Below are 23,791 nucleotides of genomic sequence, written 5' to 3' on the forward strand. Positions count from 1 at the left end.
ATGGCATGTGGAAACCACAGGCTGGAAAATTACAACTGCGTCTGGTGAACATTTATTTACAGATCAGATGTTGGTAGCTTTTGAACCTGAATCACACCTTATAGCTGAAAGAGGGGAAAAATGGAAATATACAGGATATTATTAATTGGACTGTAACCCATCACTACATCATGGTTTGAGACAATTAATTTTTGGCAGGGGGGAATCCCTTATTTTGCCAAATGATTTTCCAGTTTCTGTTTGAATCAGGTGAGGTCCCATCATGTAAGATTGATAAAGCAATTAAAGCTTTCTTCCTTTCTCTTCATGTTCATGCTTTGTAAAAGAAGTTTTGGTTCTTTGTGACCACATAAGTTCTAAATGCCTATTGGGGGAAATGTGTAATTACAGAAACCTAAAGAAAATAAGTTGTCTGTAAATTGCTCCCTAGAAGTTATCACTGTTGGCTTTCTGGTACACATCTTTTTAATCTTTTGTTTCTAACATTTTTTTCTATCATAAACAACACGTCTATGAACCTTGCTTATAAATCCTTTTTGCTAGTTTATTTTCTTTAGATCCTAGAAAGAAATTATGAATTCAAAAGCTTATGATGTTCTCAAGGATTTTTTTTAATATATTTACTTTATGTATTTATTTTTGGCTGCGTTAGGTCTTTGTTGCTATGCGGGTCTCCTTGTGGTGAGCGGAGGCTACTCTTCGTTGCAGTGCTCGGGCTTCTCAATGCGGTGGCTTCTCTTGTTGCGGAGCACGGGCTCTAGGTGCGCGGACTTCAGTAGTTGTGGCTTGCCGGCTCTAGAGTACAGGCTCAGTAGTTGTGGCCCAGGGGCTTAGTTGCTCCGCAGCATGTGGGCTCTTCCCTGACCAGGGCTCGAACTCATGTCCCCTGCATTGGCAGGCGGATTCTTAACCACTGCACCACCAGGGAAGCCCGTTCATAAGGATTTTAATTCATCTTGCCAAACCGCATCCTGGAAAGAATGCACTAATTTATACTTCCAGCGGCAGAGATTTCTTTTAGATCCCACAGCGGATTACAAGAGGTCAGAATTCTCTTTCTTTTTCAGGTGCTTGGACTCTGCTCCGTTATTTGTAGGAGGAAATAGCATCTTTATTTATTGAAACATACCCTGTATTTATCGGGACCTGCTATCAAGTTGAGGCTAGAGCAGGGAGGGGACAGAAAGAGGGGCACAGCCAGCTGCAGGCCTAGCTCCTGAGGGCCACCTGGTGTCCCGGCCCCCAGCTCGGCTACTACCCGGGGAGGCCGCGCGGATCCGCCTGGCATCAAGGTGCCTGGGGCTTGGTTTAGGGCTGAGGCTGGGGGCTTGGGAAGCGGTTTGGATTCCAAGTCCTTTAGCTGTGAGGATGCCACCGAGAAGGAGGAGGGGCAAAATTAAGATTCGATTTCCTTCACAAGGGCCTTTTGTGTTCCCAGTAGCCTCCCTTCTCTGGGGATTGGAGGGGGAAGACAACTTTTTGGTCAATTAGTGGGATGAGAGCTGACTCTGCGAGCGCCCTCTGACATCCTTGGCCAAGCCGGGCGCCCCCGGCAGCCCCCCGGGCCCACCTGTGCCCTCCTTCCCCGGGGCTCGCCCGCCCCCGCCGCTGGACGGCCGCCCCTCCCCCGAGGCGTGGCCCCTCCGCCCGAGGTGGGCAGGGTAGCCGGAGCCGGGGGCCAACCGGCTTTTTCCTTCCTTCCCTCCCGCTCCGGCTCCCGCCCGCCGGCTCCGGGACAGCAGCCACGTCTGAAAGCGCCTCATTGTGCGCGCTCCGCTCGGGCCGGCAGCGCAGAGCAGCGCCGCGGGCCTCCGGCGGCCGCCCAGGTAGCGCGGGGCGCGGGGCCGGGCACCCAGGGGGCTCCGGGGCAGGAGGGCCCGAGTCTGTTTCTTGTCCTTGCCCCGGGTCTGCTCCGCCAACATCGCATTCTTACGACACCTCTCTTTTTTCAGGGGGAATCCTGCCCTGTTTGCTGGTTCCCGCCGCCTTGGGTCTCCAGGTGCCTCCAATATCTTAGTATCCGCTTCTCAAGTCCATGCCTCCTGGAGCCCTCTCCCCGGTGTCACTGGGTACCCCTTCATAGCCTTGGGACCCTGCGGAACAAATCAGCCGCAGCGGACTCTCCCGGCGAGGAGACAGCGGCTGTGGAGAGGAGCTTGGAAAAGACGTCCAGGAGCCTTTGCTGAGACTGGGGCCAGAGGCGTCTGCCTCCCGCCGCGCCAGTCGGGCTGGGACGCCTCGCTTGGGGTACGTTGGTTCGTCCTCTCTCCGCTCGGGATGCCCACACCCTGCGCGGCCTGGGCCTAAGCCAGTGTGGCACAACTGGGAAGGCCCTGATCTTGCGGCCGGGTCGGCTGTGCGAGTTGGAGCTGAGGGTGGTGGTTGTGGTTTTATCAGAACGTGAAAAGAGCATCGCCGCCCCGAGTGCGGGTTGGAAAGTGTCTTCCTGGGGCTTCAGCTGCCCAGGAGATCACTGCTTGGGGATCCCTTGTCTCTTGAAATTTGAGTTTCAAAGGGTATGGCTTTAATCTAGAAAATTCTCCGAGGGCTTTTTCCAGGGAACTCTGGAGGAAAAGCAGCTCGGTGAGTGAATTTGGAACCAGATCCAGCTGAATGTGAGTCTGGCGGCCCCTGCTTCTCGCTGCTGGGTCTTGGGCAGCAATAGAGACCTCTCTCGGCCTCAGCATAGGTGCCCAGCAAATGTTAACTCTCTTTCCTCTTCCCTCTTGTACTGGAGGCATGAGGATGGGAAAACTGAGGCCTCAAGAGCAGAAAGGACTTGGCTGAGGTGAAGCCATGAGCGAGTGAGCCAAGTACCAGAGCATAAGAGCTTGCTGCTCAGGGAGCGTTGGCTATGCTAAGGGTTGGATTGTTCCATTTACTCCTCCCGGACCCGTGTGGTAGGCGCTGTTAGAGCCTCCTTTACAAAAGAGCCAACTGAAGCACAGAGAGGTTAGGAGTGACCTGTTCAAAGTCACGCACCTCACTGGTGGTAGAGCGAGATTTTAACCCAATCTGGCTTCAGGAGCCAGGCTTTTAGCCATTATTCACTGTCTTCTGTTTTGTATGTAATGCCCCTGCCTAGGCCTGCCACTTTCTGCGGCTAGGGTGCTAGGGTCACTTGGACCTGGTTAGGCTATTGTCCTTGAGCTTTGCTTATGAAAAGGCTTTCCCTTGGATTCACAGAATATAGTTGTGACCCAGGATTTGGGAGATTCCTGAACAAATACTTATAAGTGTACTATGTGCCAGACATTGTTCTGAGTGCTTTATAAATATTAATTCATTTACTCTTCAAATCAAGCCCATGAGTTATGTTATATTATTTCCCCTATTTATAGATTTTTCTTAAAAAGGCACAGAGAGGTTAAGTCACTTGCCCAAGATCACACAGTAAGTGATCAAGTGGAGTTCACACTCTTAGCACCTGTGCTGCTCCTACGCCCTCTAATGAGATAGGGTCCCACTTCTAGTCTAGTAAGGGGAGTTAGGTACAGAAATGCATGAACAAGAGTATTCTGGGTGGTGATAGTAGCATTAACAATGATTTCCCCATATCACCTAATACTCAGTCCACATTAAAATTTCTCTGATTACCTCACAGATATCTTCTCGCACTGGGTTTGTTCGAATCAGAATCCAAACAAGGTCCACATGTTGTCTTTGGCTGTTTTGTGTTTTGAGTTGTTTTCTTCTAAAACAGTCCCTTCCTTTTTTCATTTTATGTCATTGACTTGTAAGAATGATTTACTTTTTAAAAATAAATGAATCAAAATAAGAGATTAAAAAATAAACCAGAGGACACTCCAGACTATCCCTGTATATATAAGAGAGCTCAGTCCACACCTGGGGGAACACAAAGGAATGTGCAAAACATGCACCCTCTACACCCATTCCCTGTGTGTGTTACTGCAGAGAAGAGGTGGGTGCCCCAGACTTTAGGGTACTTCAGCCATCAGGTGCTGTGATTTAGACCAACTTAGGTGCTGTGTAAGGTGTGCTTTGAGAATCCCCAAAGCTCAGAGCCAGGGAAAAGGGATTTATGTGTTGATATCTGCTCATCTGCTCTGAAATGCCCCCGGGGTGGCTCTGAGCCAAGGAGGCTTGAGGCTCCTTTCCCAGACTAATTTGATTTCATTTCCCAATAGATTCTTGCAGGCAGATCTGTTTTCTCCAGCAGCATCCGGGTGTGCAACTGTAGCCTCCCTGCCTCTGGCTGATGCCACACAGCTGCTCCTCGGGGCAGGCGCAGAGACGGCAGATGTGGCCAGGGCTTAGGGCCAGGCACGTCTCCTGCCACAGCCTGGACCAGCCCACAGCCCTGAGGCTGAGTGTGGGCTGGGGGCCCTTGACCAGCCCCTCAGGTAGTTCCTTCCCATGCCCCTCTCCTCTGGCCACCTGGGTACTCAGGTCTGGTGGGAGATGGTTTGCAGGCACCTCTCTCCCTGCAGTGAAAGCTGAAGCAGGCAAACTCCACCCATGCCTCCTTGAACCAGTGAAATAGAACTGATAATTTATGATTGACAAAGTAATAAAAGTCTCTTGGAGACCACCTGGAAAATGCAGCAAAGCAATAACGAGAAAAAAAATTACCTGTAATCTGGCCATGAAAAGATAGCCACTGATATTCAGCATGCATCCTTCTGGATTTCTTTCTATACATAGTCATGACTTTTGTTTTTTAATAACAGCTTTATTGAGATATAATTCACATAATTTAAAGTTCACCCTTTTAAAGTTTCCAATTCACTGGTTTACAGTAGATTCAGTGTTGTGCGTTAATCACCTCAAGGTTCATCCATGTTGTAGCACGTATCAGTATTCATTTTATTGCCAGATAATATTCAACTATATGGGTACACCCCATTTTGTTTATCCATTCGTCGATTGATGGACACGTAGGATGTTTCCACTTTGGGGCTATTATGATTAATGCTGCTGTGAAAGTTCATGAAGAAGTTTTTGTGTGGATATATGTTTTCAGTTCTCTTGGATTTATGGTATTGTAGAGTGGGATCACTGGATCACATGGTAGCTCTATGATTATCTGAGGGACTACCTGTTTTCCACAGCAACTGCATCATTTTACATTCCCACCAGCAGCATATGAGGGCTCCAGTTCTACCATGTTCTCAGTAACACTTGCTATTATTCGTCTTTTCTCTTATAGTCAACCTAGTGGATGGGTATCTCATTGTAGTTTTTTTTTTTTTTTGCGGAACGCGGGCCTCTCACTGTTGTGGCCTCTCCTGTTGCGGAGCACAGGCTCCGGACGCGCAGGCTCAGCGGCCATGGCTCACGGGCCCAGCCGCTCCATGGCATGTGGGATCTTCCCGGACCGGGACACAAACCCGTGTCCCCTGCGTAGGCAGGCGGACTCTCAAGCACTGCGCCACCAGGGAAGCCCATCCTTTCAGTTTCTTGATGGTGTTCTTTGATGTTCATGTATTTTTAACACAATTGGATGTTTTGTTGTGTTTTTTCCACTTGATATTATATAGTGAAGTGCTCTAAAGTTAGACAGTTGGGGTTCATATTCTGACTTTGCTGCTGTGTGGGTCCTTTAGGCAAGTTCATAAATCTTTCTAAGCCTCAGTTTCCTCTTCTGTAAAATAGGGATGAGCATCAGATGCACTTCATAGGGTTGTTGTGGGGTAATCCTGATTTCATAATCAGAAGATGGGTGGGAAAGGCTTGGCATATAGGAAGCCCTCAACAGGTAGTATTAACTGGTGTTCCATGTTTCCCACTCCACTGTAGACACCCATCTTTCTCCTCCTCTCTCTCCCCTTTTCTCCCTTACTGCTTTTCCCTTGTCTCTTGTTTTTCTTTTCTCTTTCCCTCTTCGTCTCTCCTCCTCTTTCTTGCCCTCCTTGTCAGCCTTCTCCGTAACAGATGCCTTGGCCTCCACTAGAGCTGGTTTGCCTACAGGGATAGCCCTTGACGCCTAGAGTCCACGCATCCCTCATCCGGAATCTCTTTTCTTTAGCCTTTGGGATTCCTGAACAGGGATGGCCTCCAGCTGATGCCAAAATGAGATAGATCTGAGCCAGGGATTTGTACCTAGTATTACCTTTCACTCCCTTAGATTCTGTGCCAGGGCTGGGAGAGGCTGGTGACCAGAGGAGCTGCTGAGTCAAGGGCCGGCAGAGCAGAGCTACAAGTGAGTGCTGCCCGGAGAGCTGGATCCCTGGGCTCCCGCTCGGGCCCTGCTGTGGCAAAGCCTCCCCTGTCCTGTAGCTCAGTGTTCCCATCTGCACATCAGGTAGGACAATAGCACCTTCCTGTGTCTCTCAGGACAAGAATTAGTCAGGGATGGTTAGAAGCTATCAAAACTTTAAGATGCTCAGCAGAAAGAAATACGGGACAAGTGGGGAGTTACTCCCTTTGGATTTGGATAACAGAGGACCTGATATCAATTCAGCAAATATTTATTTTTATTTTGTTTATTTATTTATTTATTTTTGGCTGCGTTGGGTCTTCGTTGCTGCGCATGAGCTTTCTCTAGTTGCGGGGAGCGGGAGCTACTCTTCCGCTGTGGTGCGCGGGCTTCTCATTGTGGTGGCTTCTCTTGTGGCAGAGCACAGGCTCTAGGTGTGCGGGCTCAGTAGTTGTGGCTTGTGGGCTGTAGAGTGCAGACTCAGCAGCTGTGACACACGGGCTTAGTTGCTCCAAGGCATGTGGGATCTTCCTGGACCAGGGCTCAAACCCATGTCCCCTGCGTTGGCAGGCGGATTCTTAACCATTGCGCCACCAGGGAAGCCCCAGCAAATACTTATTAATATCATCGACTCACTCACGCTTTGGGACAATCCCTGACATGACACTTAACTATCTTACCAGATTCTTTTTTTTTTGTTTTTTTTTTTCCAGTACGCAGGCCTCTCACTGTTGTGGCCTCTCCCGTTGTGGAGCACAGGCTCCGGACGTGCAGGCTCAGTGGCCATGGCTCACGGGCCCAGCCGCTCCATGGCATGTGGGATCTTCCCGGACCGGGACACAAACCCGTGTCCCCTGCATCAGCAGGTGGACTCTCAACCACCGCTCCACCAGGGAAGCCCCATCAGGCAGGATTCTTAACTTTTTTTGTAAAGCAATCCAGTGATTTTAGTGTTAGGTTGTTTTTTGTTTGGAAAAAATAAGAGGTTACTTCACAGTCTGCTTCCTGAAATGTGGCGTCAGGGTTAAATAGCTGGGTCATTTTTTTTTAAATTTTTTTTTTTATTTTTGTGGCTACGGTGGGTCTTCATTGCTGCACACAGGCTTTTCTCTAGTTGCGGTGAGCAGGGGCTACTCTTCGTTGCGGTGCGCGGGCTTCTCATTGTGGTGGCTTCTCTTGTTGTGGAGCACAGGCTCTAGGCACGTGGGCTTCAGTAGTTGTGGCGCATGGGTTCAGTTGCTCCGCGGCATGTGGGATCTTCCCGGACCAGGGCTCGAACCCATGTCCCCTGCATTGGCAGGTGGATTCTTAACCACTGCGCCACCAGGGAAGCCCCTGGATCATTTTTTTTTTAATTGATCCCATTCTTTGAAAGCCTTATAGTTTGTAGGCATTGAATTTATGACTATACAGCTAGTGTTTCTGAAAGGACAGGAATTAAAAAGCTGCAGTGACCTCCCACCAGTGCAGGACCAGTTCCATATTCTCCCATGTGCCAATGGGCAACGTGTCTTAGTGGCCTGAATACACAGGATCCCAGCTCTCTACTATGGGAGACCTAATCTTGCTGGTCTTGGATACAAAACAAGGTCTCCAGGCCTTTTGATAAAATTAATTAGCATTTCTCTCTGCCTTATCTTGTTAATTGAGATTTTACAGGCTATCATATTGGCCATTATTATAGAAAGCAGGACAGAGCGCTTTTCCTTCCTCTCAGTCCCTTTTCCTTCCCTCCAAATTACTGTATTTATGGAAACAATATGCTTCAGTAAGTAGGACACTTTCCTCTTTTTTTTTTTTGGCTGCGTGACTTGTGGAATCTTAGTTCCATGACCAGGGGTTGAACCCGGAACCCGGGCCCTCGGTAATGAAAGCACCCAGTCCTAACCACTTCCCTAACCAGGGAAGTCCCGACACTTTCCTCTTCACATACTTCTTACTGAACCAAATCTGTTTCACATTCCTTGAGGCAGGTATTGTTTCTCTAATTATAATTTTACATAAATGATGTTCTATGTATAGTGAGGGCGAGGGAATAAAAGAGGTTTGGGGAAATTCAAGGAGCAGTTCTGGGTAGATTGTATAGAATAGGGCAAGTACAAGTTGAAAATCCTCGGCTGTGGCCCTGTCAGCAGTGTCTAGCTGTGTGAGATCCAGGAAAGCATGTATCACTAGGTTTTGCTTTCTTTAACAGAAAATCTGCAATGAATGGGACTGGGTTCAATGGGATGATTTCTTTCTTTTCTTTTTCTTGAGACACTGTACGTACAGCCCGTTCGGCCTTCCTTCAGACCCTTGAACATGAAATGCTTCTTCTCAGAGCCTTTAGAGATGCTGCTTCATCTGACTACTCCCAAACCCTTCTCTCTGCCTGTTCCTCACACAGCCCTTCCCATGGTTAATCCCTACTCATCCATCAGCAGGTGCTTCCTAAGGAGAGATTTCCCTACTCGCCCTTAGCTATGGGCTCCCATAGCACTGTCCTTCCCCTCCATTACACTTATTATGCTTGTGGTTAAATAATCACTTGTTTCATGGTGACCTTCTCAGCTAGAAATTAAGCTGAAGGCAGTGGCCACATGTCGATATTTAGTTTCATACTTTGCACATAATAGTCATGTAATAAATGTTTACAGAATGAAGTAGTATATGTAAATACACTAAAGAATTTCATATAAAATTTCAGGACATTTACAGATTTTCCAGTATCTATATACTTTACTTTTTCTTTTAGGTCCTATATATATATTTTTTTTCCTTTTTTTTTTAAATTTTGGCCATGCCGGGTCTTAGTTACAGCACGTGGGCTCTTAGTTGCAGCATGCAGACTCTTGGTCGCAGCATGCATGCAGGATCTAGTTCCCCAACCAGGGATCGAACCTGGGCCCCTTGCATTGGGAGCACAGAGTCTTACCCACTGGACCACCAGGGAAGTCCCGTAGGTCCCATGTACTTTAAATTTATTTATTTATTTATTTATTTATTTTTATTAAAGTACAGTTGATTTACAATGTTTCAGGTATACAGCAAAGTGATTCAATTATATATATATTATATATATTCAGTTATATATATATATATAGTAGGTTATTATAAGATATTCCCCGTGCTATACAGTAGGTCCTTGTTATTTATCTATTTTATATATAGTTGTGTATATCTGTTAATCCCAAATTCCTAATTTATCCCCCCCCCTTCCCCCTGGTAACTGTAAGTTTATTTTCTATGTCTGTGAGTCTATTTCTGTTTTGTAAATAAGTTCATTTGTATCATTTTTTTAGATTCCACATATAAGTGATATCATATGGTATTTGTCTTTCTCTGTCTGACTTACTTAGTATGATAATCTCTAGGCCCATCCATGTTGCTGCAAATAGCATTATTTTATTCTTTTTTATAGCTGGGTAATAGTCCATTGCATATATGTACCACATCTTCTGTATCCATTCATCTGTTGATGAGCATTTAGGTTGCTTCCATGTCTTGGCTAATGTAAATTATGCTGCTGTGAACACTGGGGTGGATGTATCTTTTTGAATTAGAGTTGTTGTCTTTTCGGATATATGCTCAGGAGTGGGACTGCTGGATCATATGGTAGCTCTATATTTAGTTTTTTGAGAAACCTCCATACTGTTCTCCATAGTGGCTGTACCAATTTACATTCCCACCAACAGTGTAGAAGCTTCCGAAAAGGAGAAAACTCCACACCCTCTCCAGCATTTATTATTTGTAGACTTTTTGATGATGGCCATTTTGACTGGTGTAAGGTGATACCTCACTGTAGTTTTGAGCTGCATTTCTCTAATAATTAGTAACGTTGAGCATCTTTTCACGGGCCTGTTGGCAATCTGTATGTCTTCTTTGGAGAAATGTCTATTTTAGGTCTTCTGCCCATTTTTTGATTGGGTTGTTTTTTGTTTTGATATTGAGCTGTTTATACATTTTGGAAATTAATCCCTTGTCAATTGCATTGTTTGCAAATATTTTCTCCCATTCTGTAGGTTGTCTTTTCGTTTGTTTTTTTTTTAACATCTTTATTGGAGTATAATTGCTTTACAATGGTGTGTTAGTTTCTGCTTTATAACAAAGTGAATAAGCTATACATATACATATATCCCCATATCTCCTCCCTCTTGCGTCTCCCTCCTGTCTTTTTGTTTTATGATTTCCTTTGCTGAGCAAAAGCTTTTAAATTCAATTAGGTCCCATTTGTTTATTTTTGCTTTTGCTTGCAATACTCTAGGAGACAGATAAAAAAAATTGCTGCAGTTTACATCAGAGTGTTCTGCATATGTTTTTTTCTAGGAGTTTTTTTTTTATAATTTATTTTTTGGCTGCATTGGGTCTTTGTTGCTGCGCACAGGCTTTCTCTAGTTGCAGCGGGCAGGGGCTACTCTCCGTTGTGGTGGACAGGGTTCTCATTGCAATGGCTTTCTTGTGGTGGAGCACGGGCTCTGGGCACGCAGGCTTCAGTAGTTGTGGCTCGTGGCCTCCAGAGTGCAGGCTCAGTAGTTGTGGCGCACGGACTTAGTTGCTCCGCGGCATGTGGGATCTTCCCGAACCAGGTATCAAACCCGTGTCCCCTGCATTGGCAGGAGGATTCTTAACCACTGTGCCACCAGGGAAGTCCTTTTCTAGGAGTTTTATAGTATTCAGTGTGACATTTAGGTCTTTAAAACATTTTGAGTTGATTTTTGTATATGGTGTTAGAGGTTTCTTAACTTTTTATTGAAATATACATGCAGATAAGAGCACAGTTCACATAAAAGTGGCTTTTCACAAGTTGAACATGCTCATGTACTTAGTACCTCCATCAAGAAACAGGGCATAACCAGCCCCTAGAAGCTCTCTCTGCCCATGCTCCCTTACAGTTCTACCCTCAACCCATCCCACCAAGGGGATCCACTATCTAATCAGAACTCTTGGTTGTAAGTGACAGAAACTCAACTCATGCTGGCTTAAGCAAAAATGGAGTATTTACCCCAACTGAAAAGTACATGGGTGAATCTTGGCACTGCTGGATCTGGTGCCGTCAGCTTGCTCATGGGCTCCCAGTCTTTCTTTTCTCTGCTCATTTCTCTCCTATATTGGCTTTATACCTAGGCAATTTCCCTCTTCCCTTCAAACCTGCAAAAATCCTGGGATTAGACTTGGGGCTGATGTCCGTTCCTAAGCCAGTCGCTGTGGCAGGGAGATAGTGTGTGGAATATACAGATGAACCAGGCTTGAGACACAGGACTCCCTAAGAACCAGGGGGTGGTGGATCAGCCCTACCCAAACCACACGTGCTTTATGTGGGTGAGGGGTGGTTCCTCAAAGAAAAATCTAGAGGCTGTTACCAAAAGAAAGGGAAATGGGTTCTGAATGAACACAGACAGCCCTGTCCAATGCACCTGTGCAGTACCAAGCCCACACTAGGTACCTGAGAACAGATGCTCCCTTGCAAAAACCCACCATCCCAACCCTCAAGTTGCTCACAGGCAAGAAGGAGAGGCAAAGTGTCACACAGGGCAGAACGGTGTGTGCCTGGAGAGAGGCAGGGATGAGGTGTCTTCAGAGATGCTGAGATGACTTCTGGTGGGACTCAGGGCTGGATACTCACAGTGGAGGGGTAGGAGAGCATGGAGCTTGCTGGAGGAACAGTAGTGATTCCAGATTATCTGAAATATAAGATGCTGGCTAGGAATAATGGGAAGTGAAGTTGGATAGCTGAAGGTTGCTGAGTAGGAGAATGGCATGATCAAATGTGGGGACTTCCCTGGCGGTCCAGTGGTTAAGACCCCACGCTTCCACTGCAAGGGGCATGGGTTCGATCCCGGGTTGGGGAACTAACTGCATGCCAAGCGGCTGGCTGAAAAAAAAAAAAAAAAAAAAAGGGATTTGTTGTGAAATATCTTTTCCCAGCTATTTCACTCCCCTCCCAGGGGAAGCTAATATGGTCACTGTCTTGTATAAACTTCCAGGGATACCTAATGCTTATTCAAGCTCTGTGTATTATTTTGACAAAAGTAAATTTTTAAAATGCTTTATGACAAAAAATCTTCAGTGACTTGAGAAAGGCAACTCTGTAAGGTGGTCCTGGTTATCAGGGTAGGAAGAGGAATTTTATATTCCTTCAGTGGCCTCTTGCACTTTACTCCTACCCGTCTCCCTTGAAATATATAATTAATTTAAACATCATCATCATCACCGTCAAAGACTTTGCGGAAATTGGAGACAGGGCTGCCTCTGAGGTGGGCTTGGGGGGAGGCAAAGGGGACAGAGAACATCACTTCCTGTTGACTGAATGGCCCTTTGCTCTCTGATGTGGGGCTGTGTCTGCCGGAGGATGGGGCCCCTTTTCTAATTTTGACAAATAAAACCTGAGCCCACGACTCCCTCGCCTGTACCTTTCAAATTTTATGCCACCTCTTTGTATCACCTTTTCCAAAAATTAGACATATAATTAATATAGACCCACAAAAAATTAAAAAGAAAAGAATTCATATCAGAGGCAGATGGCCCTTCCAGGATGGGGGACTTCATTGAGCAAAGGCTTAGGAGAGGGGCCACCCAGAGTCCCACACCTGGGGGTCTGGCACTTGGATTTAAACCCCTGCCCTGCCCATTACCAGCTGTGTATTCATGTCTCTGAGCCCCACTACCTCAATTAAAACAGACAGGGATAGTTTCTACCTCCTAGGGATTTGGGGAGAAGAAAATTCAATCATGAAGATGAAGTACCCATCACAGTGCCTGCCTGACATGTTCTTTGTAACTTGAACCCTGGGGCAGTTGGTGGGTGCGCTGAATATAAGGCATGTTCTCACAAAACTCCCAGCTGAGACCTGGACTTCTCTGGACACTCTGCGTGGGTAGGATGTTTCCATCCCTTTTCTAGTTCTTGAGTTCCAATCACAGGATCAGATAACAGTTCCCGTATTGTGTGAGTCACTTAAGAAGACCCCTGGCATCCCTGGAGTGCATGTAACAAGCACCTTGGCCTGGGATCAAGATCCTCCTTACCCAGGGGAGGGCAGGGCTGGCTTGGGCAGCTGTGTTTGGGCCCAGGAATCAGGGTCCTGTGTTCTGCAGGGATCTCCCAGGGATGGGAGAGGCCAGCAGTCTATGACAGAAAGTGCCAGGAACTTAGAAGTCCTGGGTTGGGGTCCCAGCTTCCCTGCTGTCTCTCCAAGCCTTGGGCCCTTCGTCTAAAAAACTGAGATCATGATGCCCACCTCAGGGGCCGTTGAGTTAAATCACCTAGCACTTGAGGTAATTTATATCAGCAAATATGTGTTCGAGTTTCCTCCCTCTCCTGCACCCTGTTCTCAGGAAGCACACCCTCGAGGAGAGGAGGTGACGTGTGCAGAGCAGGTGGGTGGCTGCTGTCCTCGTCTTCAATGTGATCCAGGAGTGGGCGAGGTATCCAGGAGGCAGTTCTGGACTCAGCAGGTGACAGAGCTGTTGGGCATCCTCCACCCGATCCTGCAGCCTCCTGATAAGGGGAAGAGGTAGATATGGGCTCTGCTCACGGTTTAGATGCCAGCTTCCCTCAGTGGTGAGGTGGACAGTGAAGGTGGCTTGGTGGGGAGCAAAAGGAAAGAGGAAAGAAACTTCCAGGTCCTTTCCTTCCAGATTGGCTCATCCTTGCGATCATTGCAGGAGCAGCAGTGCAAAGAAGAGAAAACTCTGGGGCCTCGGGGTGTGGGGGCTGGGCTCAGTGTTCCTTTCACTCTGTAGGACACTCTGAGGGACACTTTTTTTAATTTTTATTTATTTTAACATCTTTATTAGAGTATAATTGCTTTACAATGGCGTGTCAGTTTCTGCTTTATAACAAAGTGAATCAGTTATACATATATCCCCGTATCTCTTCCCTCTTGTGTCTCCCTCACACCCTCCCTATCCCACCCCTCTAGGTGGTCACAAAGCACCGAGCTGATCTCCCTGTGCTATGCGGCTGCTTCCCACTAGCTATCTATTTTACGTTTGGTAGTGTATATATGTCCGTGCCACTCTCTCACTTCATCCCAGCTTACCTTCCCCCTCCCCGTGTCCTCAAGTCCATTCTCTCATCTGCGTCTTTATTCCTGTCCTGCCCCTAGGTTCTTCTGACCATTTTCTTTTTTTTAGATTCCATATATATGTGTTAGCATATGGTATTTGTTTTTCTCTTTCTGACTTATTTCACTCTGTATGACAGTCTCTAGGTCCTTCCACCTCACTACAAATAACTCAGTTTCGTTCCACACTTTCTTTTTAAATTAATTTTTATTGGAGTATAGTTGGTTTACAATGTTGTGTTAGTTTCTGCTGTACAGCAAAGTGAATCAGTTATACGTATACATATATCCACTCTTTTTTAGATTCGATTTCCATATAGGTCACTACAGAATATTGAGTAGAGTTCCCTGTGCTATACAGTAGGTCCTTGTTAGTTATCTACTTTTTTTTTTTTTTTTTTGCGGTACGCGGGCCTCTCACTGTCGTGGTCTCTCCCGTTGCGGAGCACAGGCTCCAGACTCGCAGGCACAGCGGCCATGGCTCACGGGCCTAGCCGCTCCGCGGCATGTGGGATCTTCCCGGACCAGAGCACGAACCCGTGTCCCCTGCATTGGCAGGCGGACTCTCAACCACTGCGCCACCAGGGAAGCCCTAGTTATCTACTTTATATATAGTGTGTATACGTCAATCCCAATCTCCCAGTTTATCCCTCCCCCCCCCCGGGAGGGTGACATTCTTAAGATCCACTGAAGGACTCAGGGGTGGTTGGGGGCTACAGGGGGCCTGGGAGAAGCTGGGATTCCAAGCGTAGGTGACCTCAGGGGTCTTATCTGGGTGGGGACTTCCCATGGTTCCTCCTCTCCAGACACAGCTGAACGCTACAACAGTAACACGGGGCGTGTATGGCACTTTACCAAGCCCTTTCCTCGTATGTCTTTGTAGCAGCATCTCTCACAAGAACCCTAAGGTCAAATGTTATCATCCCCGTTTTACAGAGGAAGATATTGAGTCTTGGAGTAGTTAAGTCATTTGCCCCAGGGTTCACAGCTTCTGAGTGGCATCAGAGGAACTCAAACCCAGCAGGAGAGACGGTTATTTCACTCCCATCTGGAAAAATGTATCCAGCTGCCTGCTGGTCTGGGCCCAGCTCCAGCCAGGGGCAGGACAGCTACACTCCCACCCGTGGGGAACTTTCTGTCAGTCTGGGAAGGCAGAGCCCTCCCAGTGTGCAGGGCCATCTCCTCCTGTGGGACTCTGACCCAGCTTCCCTCCTGCTTTCCCAGGCCCTGAAAAACCTCCAGGCATCTCCCATGGATCTGTGACCGAGGTGGGCAGCTCTCCCAGCAGCCCTGGACAGCAGTGAGTAACCTCAGCATGGAAAGGGGTCTGACTCTGCCCTCATCTCTCCCTTTCTCTGTCTCCATCCTACCTCTCCCTTAACTCGTTTCTTCTGCAAAATTACACGAATCCAGAAGGATATCCTCCCTTGGGAATCCTGCAGCACTTCACTCTCCATGGGTGAGAGCAACAGTTGCTGTTCTTTGTCTATATGTTTATTTTTAATAACAAAAGTTGTATCTGCTTGTTTAAAAAGTCAATGCAGAAGCACACTACGTAGAAAGTGCAAGTTTTCAGTTATGAGAAATGCCCCGCCCCTCCATGCTCATCCCAATACTCCAGAACCAGAATTAATCCCCTTTTTACAGAGGGATAAACTGAGTCACAGAGAGATGAAGCGTTTGGTCCAAGATCATAGGCTAGGAAGTGGCGGAGCCAGGGAGGGTTCTGCCAAATCACCCATCAAGCTATTTAGCTAAACTACCTACAACTTTTCCCCTAAAAGGAATTTTAAGTGAAAAGCAGGAATTCTGTTTTAAATATATTTCCCCCTCTGGATAGAAAGAAAAGGGGGCGTGGGGAGAGAAAGAGAGAAAAGGGAAAAAACACTGCCCCATAGTATTGTGCAACTGGCCTTTAGCTCTGTAAAGCCTGGATCATGGCTCATGTCTTAAAGTCACATTCCCGGAAGGGCGCCCAACTGAGACGGCCGTGGCCTTGGGAGGCCTCCACAGGTGGGGTGGTCAAGTCCCGGGGCTGCTCCCTGGCAGCACCAGACAGGAGTTGGGGTGTGGGGTGGGTGAGCGGGTCGCGGTCCCTGACGGCTGCACTCTCCCTCCGCAGGCCCCCGGCCGGCGGCATGTGGCTGCGGCGCATCTCCAGCACCGCGGTGACCGCGCTCCTGCTGGCGCAGACTGGCCTCCTGCTCTTCCTAGTCTCCCGGCCCAGGCCGCCGTCCCCGGTGGGTGGCGAGGAGAGGGTGCACGTGCTGGTGCTGTCCTCGTGGCGCTCGGGCTCGTCCTTCGTGGGCCAGCTCTTCAGCCAGCACCCCAATGTCTTCTATCTGATGGAGCCTGCGTGGCACGTGTGGGCCGCTTTGTCGCAGGGCAGCGCGGTGGCGCTACACATGGCGGTGCGCGATCTGGTGCGCTCCGTCTTCCTGTGCGACATGGATGTGTTCGACGCCTACCTGCCGTGGCGGCGCAACCTGTCGGACCTCTTCCAGTGGGCGGAGAGCCGCGCGCTGTGCTCGCCGCCCGCCTGCAGCGCCTTCCCGCGCGGCGCCATCAGCAGCGAGGCAGTGTGCAAGCCGCTGTGCGCGCGACGGCCCTTCGGCCTGGCCCAGGAGGCTTGCCGCACCTACAGCCACGTGGTGCTCAAGGAGGTGCGCTTCTTCAACCTGCAGGTGCTCTACCCGCTGCTCAGCGACCCGGCGCTCAACCTGCGCATCGTGCACCTGGTGCGCGACCCGCGGGCTGTGCTGCGCTCGCGCGAGCAGACGGCCAAGGCACTGGCCCGTGACAACGGCATCGTGTTGGGCACCAACGGCAAGTGGGTGGAGGCCGACCCGGACCTGCGTGTGGTGCGCGAGGTGTGCCGCAGCCACGTGCGCATCGCCGAGGCCGCCATGCGCAAGCCACCGCCCTCCCTGCGCGGCCGCTACCGCCTGGTGCGCTTCGAGGACCTGGCACGGGCGCCTCTGCCCGAGATCCGCGCGCTCTACGCCTTCGCAGGCCTGAGCCTCACGCCGCAGCTCGAGGCCTGGATCCACAACATCACCCACGGGGTCGGGCCAGGCGCCCGCCGTGAGGCCTTCAAGACTACGTCCAGGGATGCGCTCAACGTCTCGCAGGCCTGGCGCCACACGCTGCCCTTTGCCAAGATCCGCCGCGTGCAGGAGCTGTGTGCGGGTGCACTGCAGCTGCTGGGCTACCGGCCAGTGTTCTCTGAGGACGAGCAGCGCGACCTCGCCCTGGACCTCATGCTGCCGCGCGGCCCGGGCAGCTTTAGCTGGGCATCGTCCACTGCCGAGCACTCCGGGCCGTAGCAGAGGCCCCCAGCTGTGGCTGGCGGTTGCCAGGAGACTCACGCGTGGTGGGGAAGGAGCTGGGGCGCACGAGGCCGGGAGTTTGGGAGGTCCCCCACGTAGGAGGAAAGGACCGAGTCCGCAGACTATGTTTCTTTCTCCCCACTTCTTGTTTTTCCTTTGAATCCTCTTTAGGAGCTAGATTCCTGCCACACACACTCTTCATGGAAAGCAGACTCGTGCCCCCACTTCCTCTGGGCGCAGGGAATAAGTTCAGATGACTTGGCTCCTACTCCAGCACTTTCTTTCCCCTTAAGTCTCTGTTGGGATGCCTCATCCTGCAGCTGAGAAGGCTGTCCCGGCCCTGCATGGGAGTGGAGGGACACTGTGGTGAGCTGGTCCCTGAAGTCGGTACATCTCCCCCTACGCACACCCCGTGCCTCTGGCACCACACACCACCAAAGCCAGTGCTTTTATATTCACCTGTATCTTCAGTAAGAAATCAGCCAAGGTGCCTCTATCTTGTGGTCTCCCCTTAGTCTCTCTCTACCCCAATCTCCTGGGAGCCCCCATGCCCCCATCACAGAAATAAACATACCCACAGAAATAAACATAATTCACCTGTATGATACAGATTAGAGTTTACAGCCTGTAAAGTTTGACAAGCAAAACGCAAAAGCGAAGGGACTTGTCCAAGGCCACATGATGAGAAGGAGGACGAAGGGAGGAGGGGGGATTTGCTTCGGGCCCGCAGTGGGGAGGAGAGGGTGAGTCAGGCTTGCAGAGGCCTGTCTCCTGGACGAAGAAGGATCAGGTGTTCCCATCTTATTTGCTCAAGGGATCAGCCAGCAGCCATGGCTAGGGCCGCAGCTGCGAGGTGAGATGTGGGAAGTGGTGAGCTCTGGGTCCAGGGTGCAGAATCTAGGGAGCCTCCTAGATAAGCCTGGAGGGAGGCAGTGAGGGGGAAAAGTGGAGAGAGAGGAGGCTGGGCAGGCCAGGGCAGCAAGCCAGGCAGAGTGTGTGGCAGAGCAAAAGGTTGGCAGCAAGATCAGTGCCTGGAGGGCAAGTCACGGGGTGAATGTAACTAGATAAAGCTTGCCAGGAGCTTGGAAGAAAAAAGGCTCTGGAGTGGTTGTCTTCCTGTGGTCCTTATGTGCCAGGCCCTGGAGAAGAGCAAAGTACGATTCCTAGCTGCGAGCCACAACACCTGGCTCTAGTGGCAAAGCGTCTTATTAAATGGATGCTGGATTTAAAAAAAGGAGGGGTGGGTAGGGGGATGCCGGATGTGTAGAGGGCTAGTCCTGAGCTCAGGAAATGAAAGCCAGCCATGCTTAAAAAATGTTTAAAAGAAAGGTGGAAAAAAGGTCACAGCACCTCTAGGAAGGACAGGGAAGCAGATTTGAGTCCACACAAATAGAATACCCCAAATCAAACTGGGATACAGAGTTGGTCTGGGGACTGACAGTTGCCACCAGAACTCCTGTGCCCATTACCTCTGGAAGTGAGGGAGCTGCCCTCATCATTGCCATCAGTCACTGGAAGGGATCCTGGAGGTCTGGCTTCTGATTCTCAGCCTGGGTGTGGCCTTGGATTGGTGAGACCTGGACCGTAGACCCACATCCTCGCTGCAAAGCAGCAGGTCGAGGGCAATCTGGCACTTTTCATTTCTTTTCTTGCAGGGAGCAGAGGTATACTGACCTTGAAGCTGAAGCTTCAGGATGCCTCAGTTGGGGATCCGTCAAGCTGTAGAAACTTCAGGCCCCATAAAGCCCCCATCTGCCCCTGCTCACAGTAGCATGGAGAAGGTATTTAAAACCCAGAATTTATTAATGGAGACTTCGGCTTAGAAAAACTAAGGTCACATAGCTTAATATATGGGCTGGAACTCAAACTCATATCTTTGACTTCAATACTTATGGTTCTAACAAGGAAACTGAACTGGGGATGCAGCAGAGGACTCCATCACAGGCTTGGAAAGCCAGATCATTACCCAGAGACGTGGGTCTCTGGGTCAGGGAGTGGTCCTGGCATTTTGTTTGTTTGTTTCCAGTTTTATTGAGAAAGAATTAACAAACATCACGGTATAAGTTTAAGGTGTACAACATGATGGTTTGATTTACATGTATTGTGAAATGATTACAACACTAGGTTTAGTTAACATCAGTCATCTCATTTAGGTACAATAAAAAGAAAAGAAAAACACAATTAAAAATTTTTTAGGGCTTCCCTGGTGGCACAGTGGTTGAGAGTCCGCCTGCCGTTGCAGGGGACGCGGGTTCGTGCCCTGGTCCGGGAGGATCCCACGTGCCGCGGAGCGGCTGGGCCTGTAAGCCATGGCCACTGAGCCTACACATCCGGAGCCTGTGCTCTGCAACGGGAGAGGCCACAACAGTGAGAGGCCCGCGTCCGGCAAAAAAAAAAAAAAAAAATTTAAGTTTATAACTGTTATAAGAGATGAAGATTTAATACCTCCATCTCACCTCATCTTCTCTCCAAACTTTTATTATACTTTTAATTATATAATTGACCTACAGTACTGCATTAGTTCCAGGTGCACAACATAGTTACTTGATGTTTCTATATGTTACAAAATGATCACCACCATCCTGGCATTTGTCTGCAGACATCTCAAGGACCAGAATGATGAATGGTGGGCAGTTGGCTGGGACAGTGGGGCCACTGGGGATAAAAGCAGCCTGCTGGCCCTGCCTGGAAGGAACGCATTGTTAAGTGGAGGAGTCGGCTAGGAAGTCTCCAGCAATGTGGTATGTTCAGGCAAAGAAGGTTGAGCAAGAGGTTCATGGAGCCAGAGGTTAAGAACAGGGAGACACTGATCCCTAGTGGGGTTCAGGAAGGCATTTGGGTTGGGGCTTAGAGCCCAGCCTGATAGTAGCATCCCACAAGTTTCATTTGCCCCTGCTTGGGTCACCGATGACACAATTAACGGCCTCTGTTATGTGACTCATCCGTTCTCACCTGTCTCCCAAGGTTCCATGATAGCGATGACTGGCTCTTGGATGTGGCTCCCTGCACATGGGGCCCTCTGGGCAAGCCTCTGCATGAGCTACAGGGCGCAGCAGGTTCCGAGCAAGCCTCTAGGTGAACCCACATCAGGTTTCAGGACAAAGATAGGCAGTGCCAGTCCAGTGTTTCAATGAGTCAGTCCAGGGCTAAGCCCTGGGGACATAGTCACAGCCCTTGCTCTTGTGGGGAGTGCAGATGTTAAATAAATAGTCCTACAGATAAATATGCATAAGTGTCGCTTGTGCTCTAAGAATAAATAAGAATGGGTAGAGGGTGACCTACTTTAGTATGGAGAGTCAGGAAAACATTTTTGAAAAGGAAACCTTTGGTTTGAATAGATAGGGACTTCCCTGGTGGTCCAGTGGGTAAGACTCCGTGCTCCCAATGCAGGGTGTCCGGATTCAATCCCTGGTTGGGTAACTAGATCCCACATGCATACCGTAACTAAGAAGTCCGCATGCCACAATTAAAGATCCTGTGTGCCACAACTAAGACCCGGCACAGCCTAAATAAATAAATAAATAATTTTAAAAATAGGTGGGAGTTAATTGAGCATAGGATGAAGAGGCAGAGAGAGACTGAGGGATTGGTCTCTTTGGAATCAAGGTTCCTTGGCAAAATAAAAGAATCAGTCCTGGGAATCGAAGCTCATGGGATGGGAGAGGCCCCAGGACGTGACTGAGTTTGTGTGTCTATGGTAAACAGTACTAGAAGTAGAACTGATGGATCAAAGGGCATCCATGTTTTAAATATGGAATTGCCAAATGGAGTACTGACTTACGTTCTCTGGAATGGTGTCAGGAAGGCCCTTGTCACCCTTTTCTATTGACCCCCTCCCCATCATCTGTACAGGGTAAATCATTTTCATTTTTACCTACCTGATGGAATATTATGCAGCAGTAAAATGAAATGAACTATCAAACCATGAAAAGACATTCAGGAGGGAACCTGACTGAAAGAAGCCAGTCTGAAGAAGCTACATTTAGTATGATTCCAACTATATGACATTCTGGAAAAGGCAAAGCTATTCAGACAGTAAAAAGATTAGTGGTTGTGAGAAATGGAACATTTCCTGCCATATCAGTAAACAAAGGATGTCACAACCACCAGCGATTGCAACAGAGCTGGTGAGCCCTGAGGGAACTCAGGAAGGAAAGAATACCTGCCATCTAGCAGCCATCAGACTGCAGCCACTCCCCATGGTGCACCGTGAGGAAACCCAGGATGTGAAAATACAGGATACTGGCCCCAGATAGCTGAGGTGCATATCAAAGGAATGATTTCAGTGAGCCCAGGCTCTTGCATCTTCCCATATATAGAAAAGCTCTAAATTCCTTAACTTGACATATCTGGTTTCCCAATTAACAGTAATCTTTTGATGTTCCCGACTACCTGCCCCTTGTTGCAAAACTCCTATGTATTCTAGCTCCACTCACCTCCTCGGAACAGTTTCTCAGAGCTATCTGAAATGCTGTCTCCTGGGTTGCAGTCCTCATTTTGCCCCAAATAAAACTTAACTTGCAGCTCTCACGTTGTGCTTTTTTTTTTTTTTTTTTTTTGAGGTACGCGGGCCCCTCACTGTTGTGGCCTCTCCCGTTGCGGAGCACAGGCTCCGGACGCGCAGGCCCAGCGGCCATGGCTCACGGGCCCAGCCGCTCCGTGGCACATGGGAGCCTCCTGGACCGGGGCACGAACCCGTGTCCCCTGCATCGGCAGGCGGACTCTCAACACTGAGCCACCAGGGAAGCCCTGTGCATTTTTTTAAGTCAACAGTTGCCAGGGGTTGTGGGTGAAGGGGAGGGATAAATAGATGGAGCATAGAGGATTTTTAGGGCAGTGAAAATGCACTGTATGGTGCTCTAATGATGGATATATGCCATGGATGACATGTACATAGAATGATGGATATACATTTGTCCAAACCCATGGAATGTGCAACACCAAAACTGAACTCTAAGGTAAACTATGGACTTTGGCCGATTATGATGTGTCATTATAGGTTCATCCTTGGTAACAAATGTACCATTCTGGTGGGAGATGTTAATGGACGATGCTGTGAACTGTGTGAGTGCAGAAGGTATATGAGAAATCTCTGTAGTTCCCTCTCAATTTTGTTGTAAACCCAAAGCTTCTCTAAAAAATAAAGTCTTTAAAAAACAAAACAAAACTAGAGCAAAAGCCTTAGTAGCCTCAGGAGGGTATAGGAATGCTGCTGAAATGAGAGGAGTTGGCCAAGAACACAGAGCCCACCACAACCCAGACTTTGAATTTTCCCGGGGTGGCAAGCCCTTAGAGCCAGCTGAGTATTTTCTCTCTTGGGGTTAAATCTGGAGAACCTGGTTGGCCATGCAAATCTGGTGCTGTCCTGATCCCAGTCTTCAGATCCTCCACATCTCCATTCATTCATTCAACACACATTATGGATTGAGCCCCAGCCAGTTGTGTTTTTTTTTACTTTTTTTTTTGCGGTACGCGGGCCTCTCACTGTTGTGGCCTCTCCTGTTGCAGAGCACAGGCTCCGGACGCGCAGGCCCAGCGGCCATGGCTCACGGGCCCAGCCGCTCCACGGCACGTGGGATCCTCCCGGCTCGGGGCACGAACCCGTGTCCCCTGCATCGGCAGGCAGACTCTCAACCACTGCGCACCAGGAAAGCCCCAACCAGTTTTAAAGGGAAGGATCATGGGGATTAGGAATGTCTGCGTGCAGGGGTGTGAGTTGCAATTTTTAATGGCGTGATCAGTGTAGGTCTCATTGTGAAAGTGACATTTGAGCAAAGTCTTGAAGGAGGTAAAGCAGTTAATTTAGGGATGACTATGGGTAAATTGTACTGTAGAAAGAAATAGGTAATACAAAAATCCTAAGGAGGGAACACATCTGGAATATTGGAAGAACAGCAAGGGGCTACTGAGTCTGGTGTAGTAGGCCAGAGGAAGAATTCTAGGAAATGGGGAGAGCCGGGGTCAGATTATGTACGACCTTGCAGGCCTTGTGAGGACTTTGGCCTTTATTTGGAGTGAGATGAAGGGTGTCCAAAGCCACTTTTGTGCTATGGCCCTCCTTAGTTGAATAAATAAATATAAATATAATGTTATATATATGTGACATAATATATAATATTTATAATGTCATAGATATTAAAAAAAATAGAACAAGTACCCAAAATATTTCATTATCATTTTACTGCCTTTGTTAATATCCTGAATTAGTATATTGTTAGTTTTGCAAGTTTTTGAACTGGATTTAAATTGAATCACAG

General features: G+C 48.6%; 1 protein-coding gene across 4 annotated transcripts in view; it reads left to right on the top strand.

The window, feature by feature from the left end:
- The window catches only part of CHST6 (carbohydrate sulfotransferase 6), a 30,089-nt gene extending 7,388 nt beyond the window's left edge, over nucleotides 1-22,701 (top strand). The window contains exons 1-4 of one of the 4 annotated variants that reach the window (XR_012328282.1): nucleotides 2,192-2,247; nucleotides 15,430-15,505; nucleotides 16,328-17,900; nucleotides 19,190-22,701. Coding sequence is in view for 3 of the 4 variants with exons in the window: in XM_019940958.3 (XP_019796517.1) it covers nucleotides 16,344-17,531 (1,188 nt within the window). In the remaining variant the exon portion in view is untranslated. The other 3 variants (XM_019940964.3, XM_019940951.3, XM_019940958.3) reach the window with 3 other exon arrangements.
- Nucleotides 22,702-23,791: the final 1,090 nt, after the last annotated feature.

Source organism: Tursiops truncatus, chromosome 19 (genome assembly GCF_011762595.2).
Source record: "Tursiops truncatus isolate mTurTru1 chromosome 19, mTurTru1.mat.Y, whole genome shotgun sequence".
NCBI classification, from domain to species: domain Eukaryota; kingdom Metazoa; phylum Chordata; class Mammalia; order Artiodactyla; family Delphinidae; genus Tursiops; species Tursiops truncatus.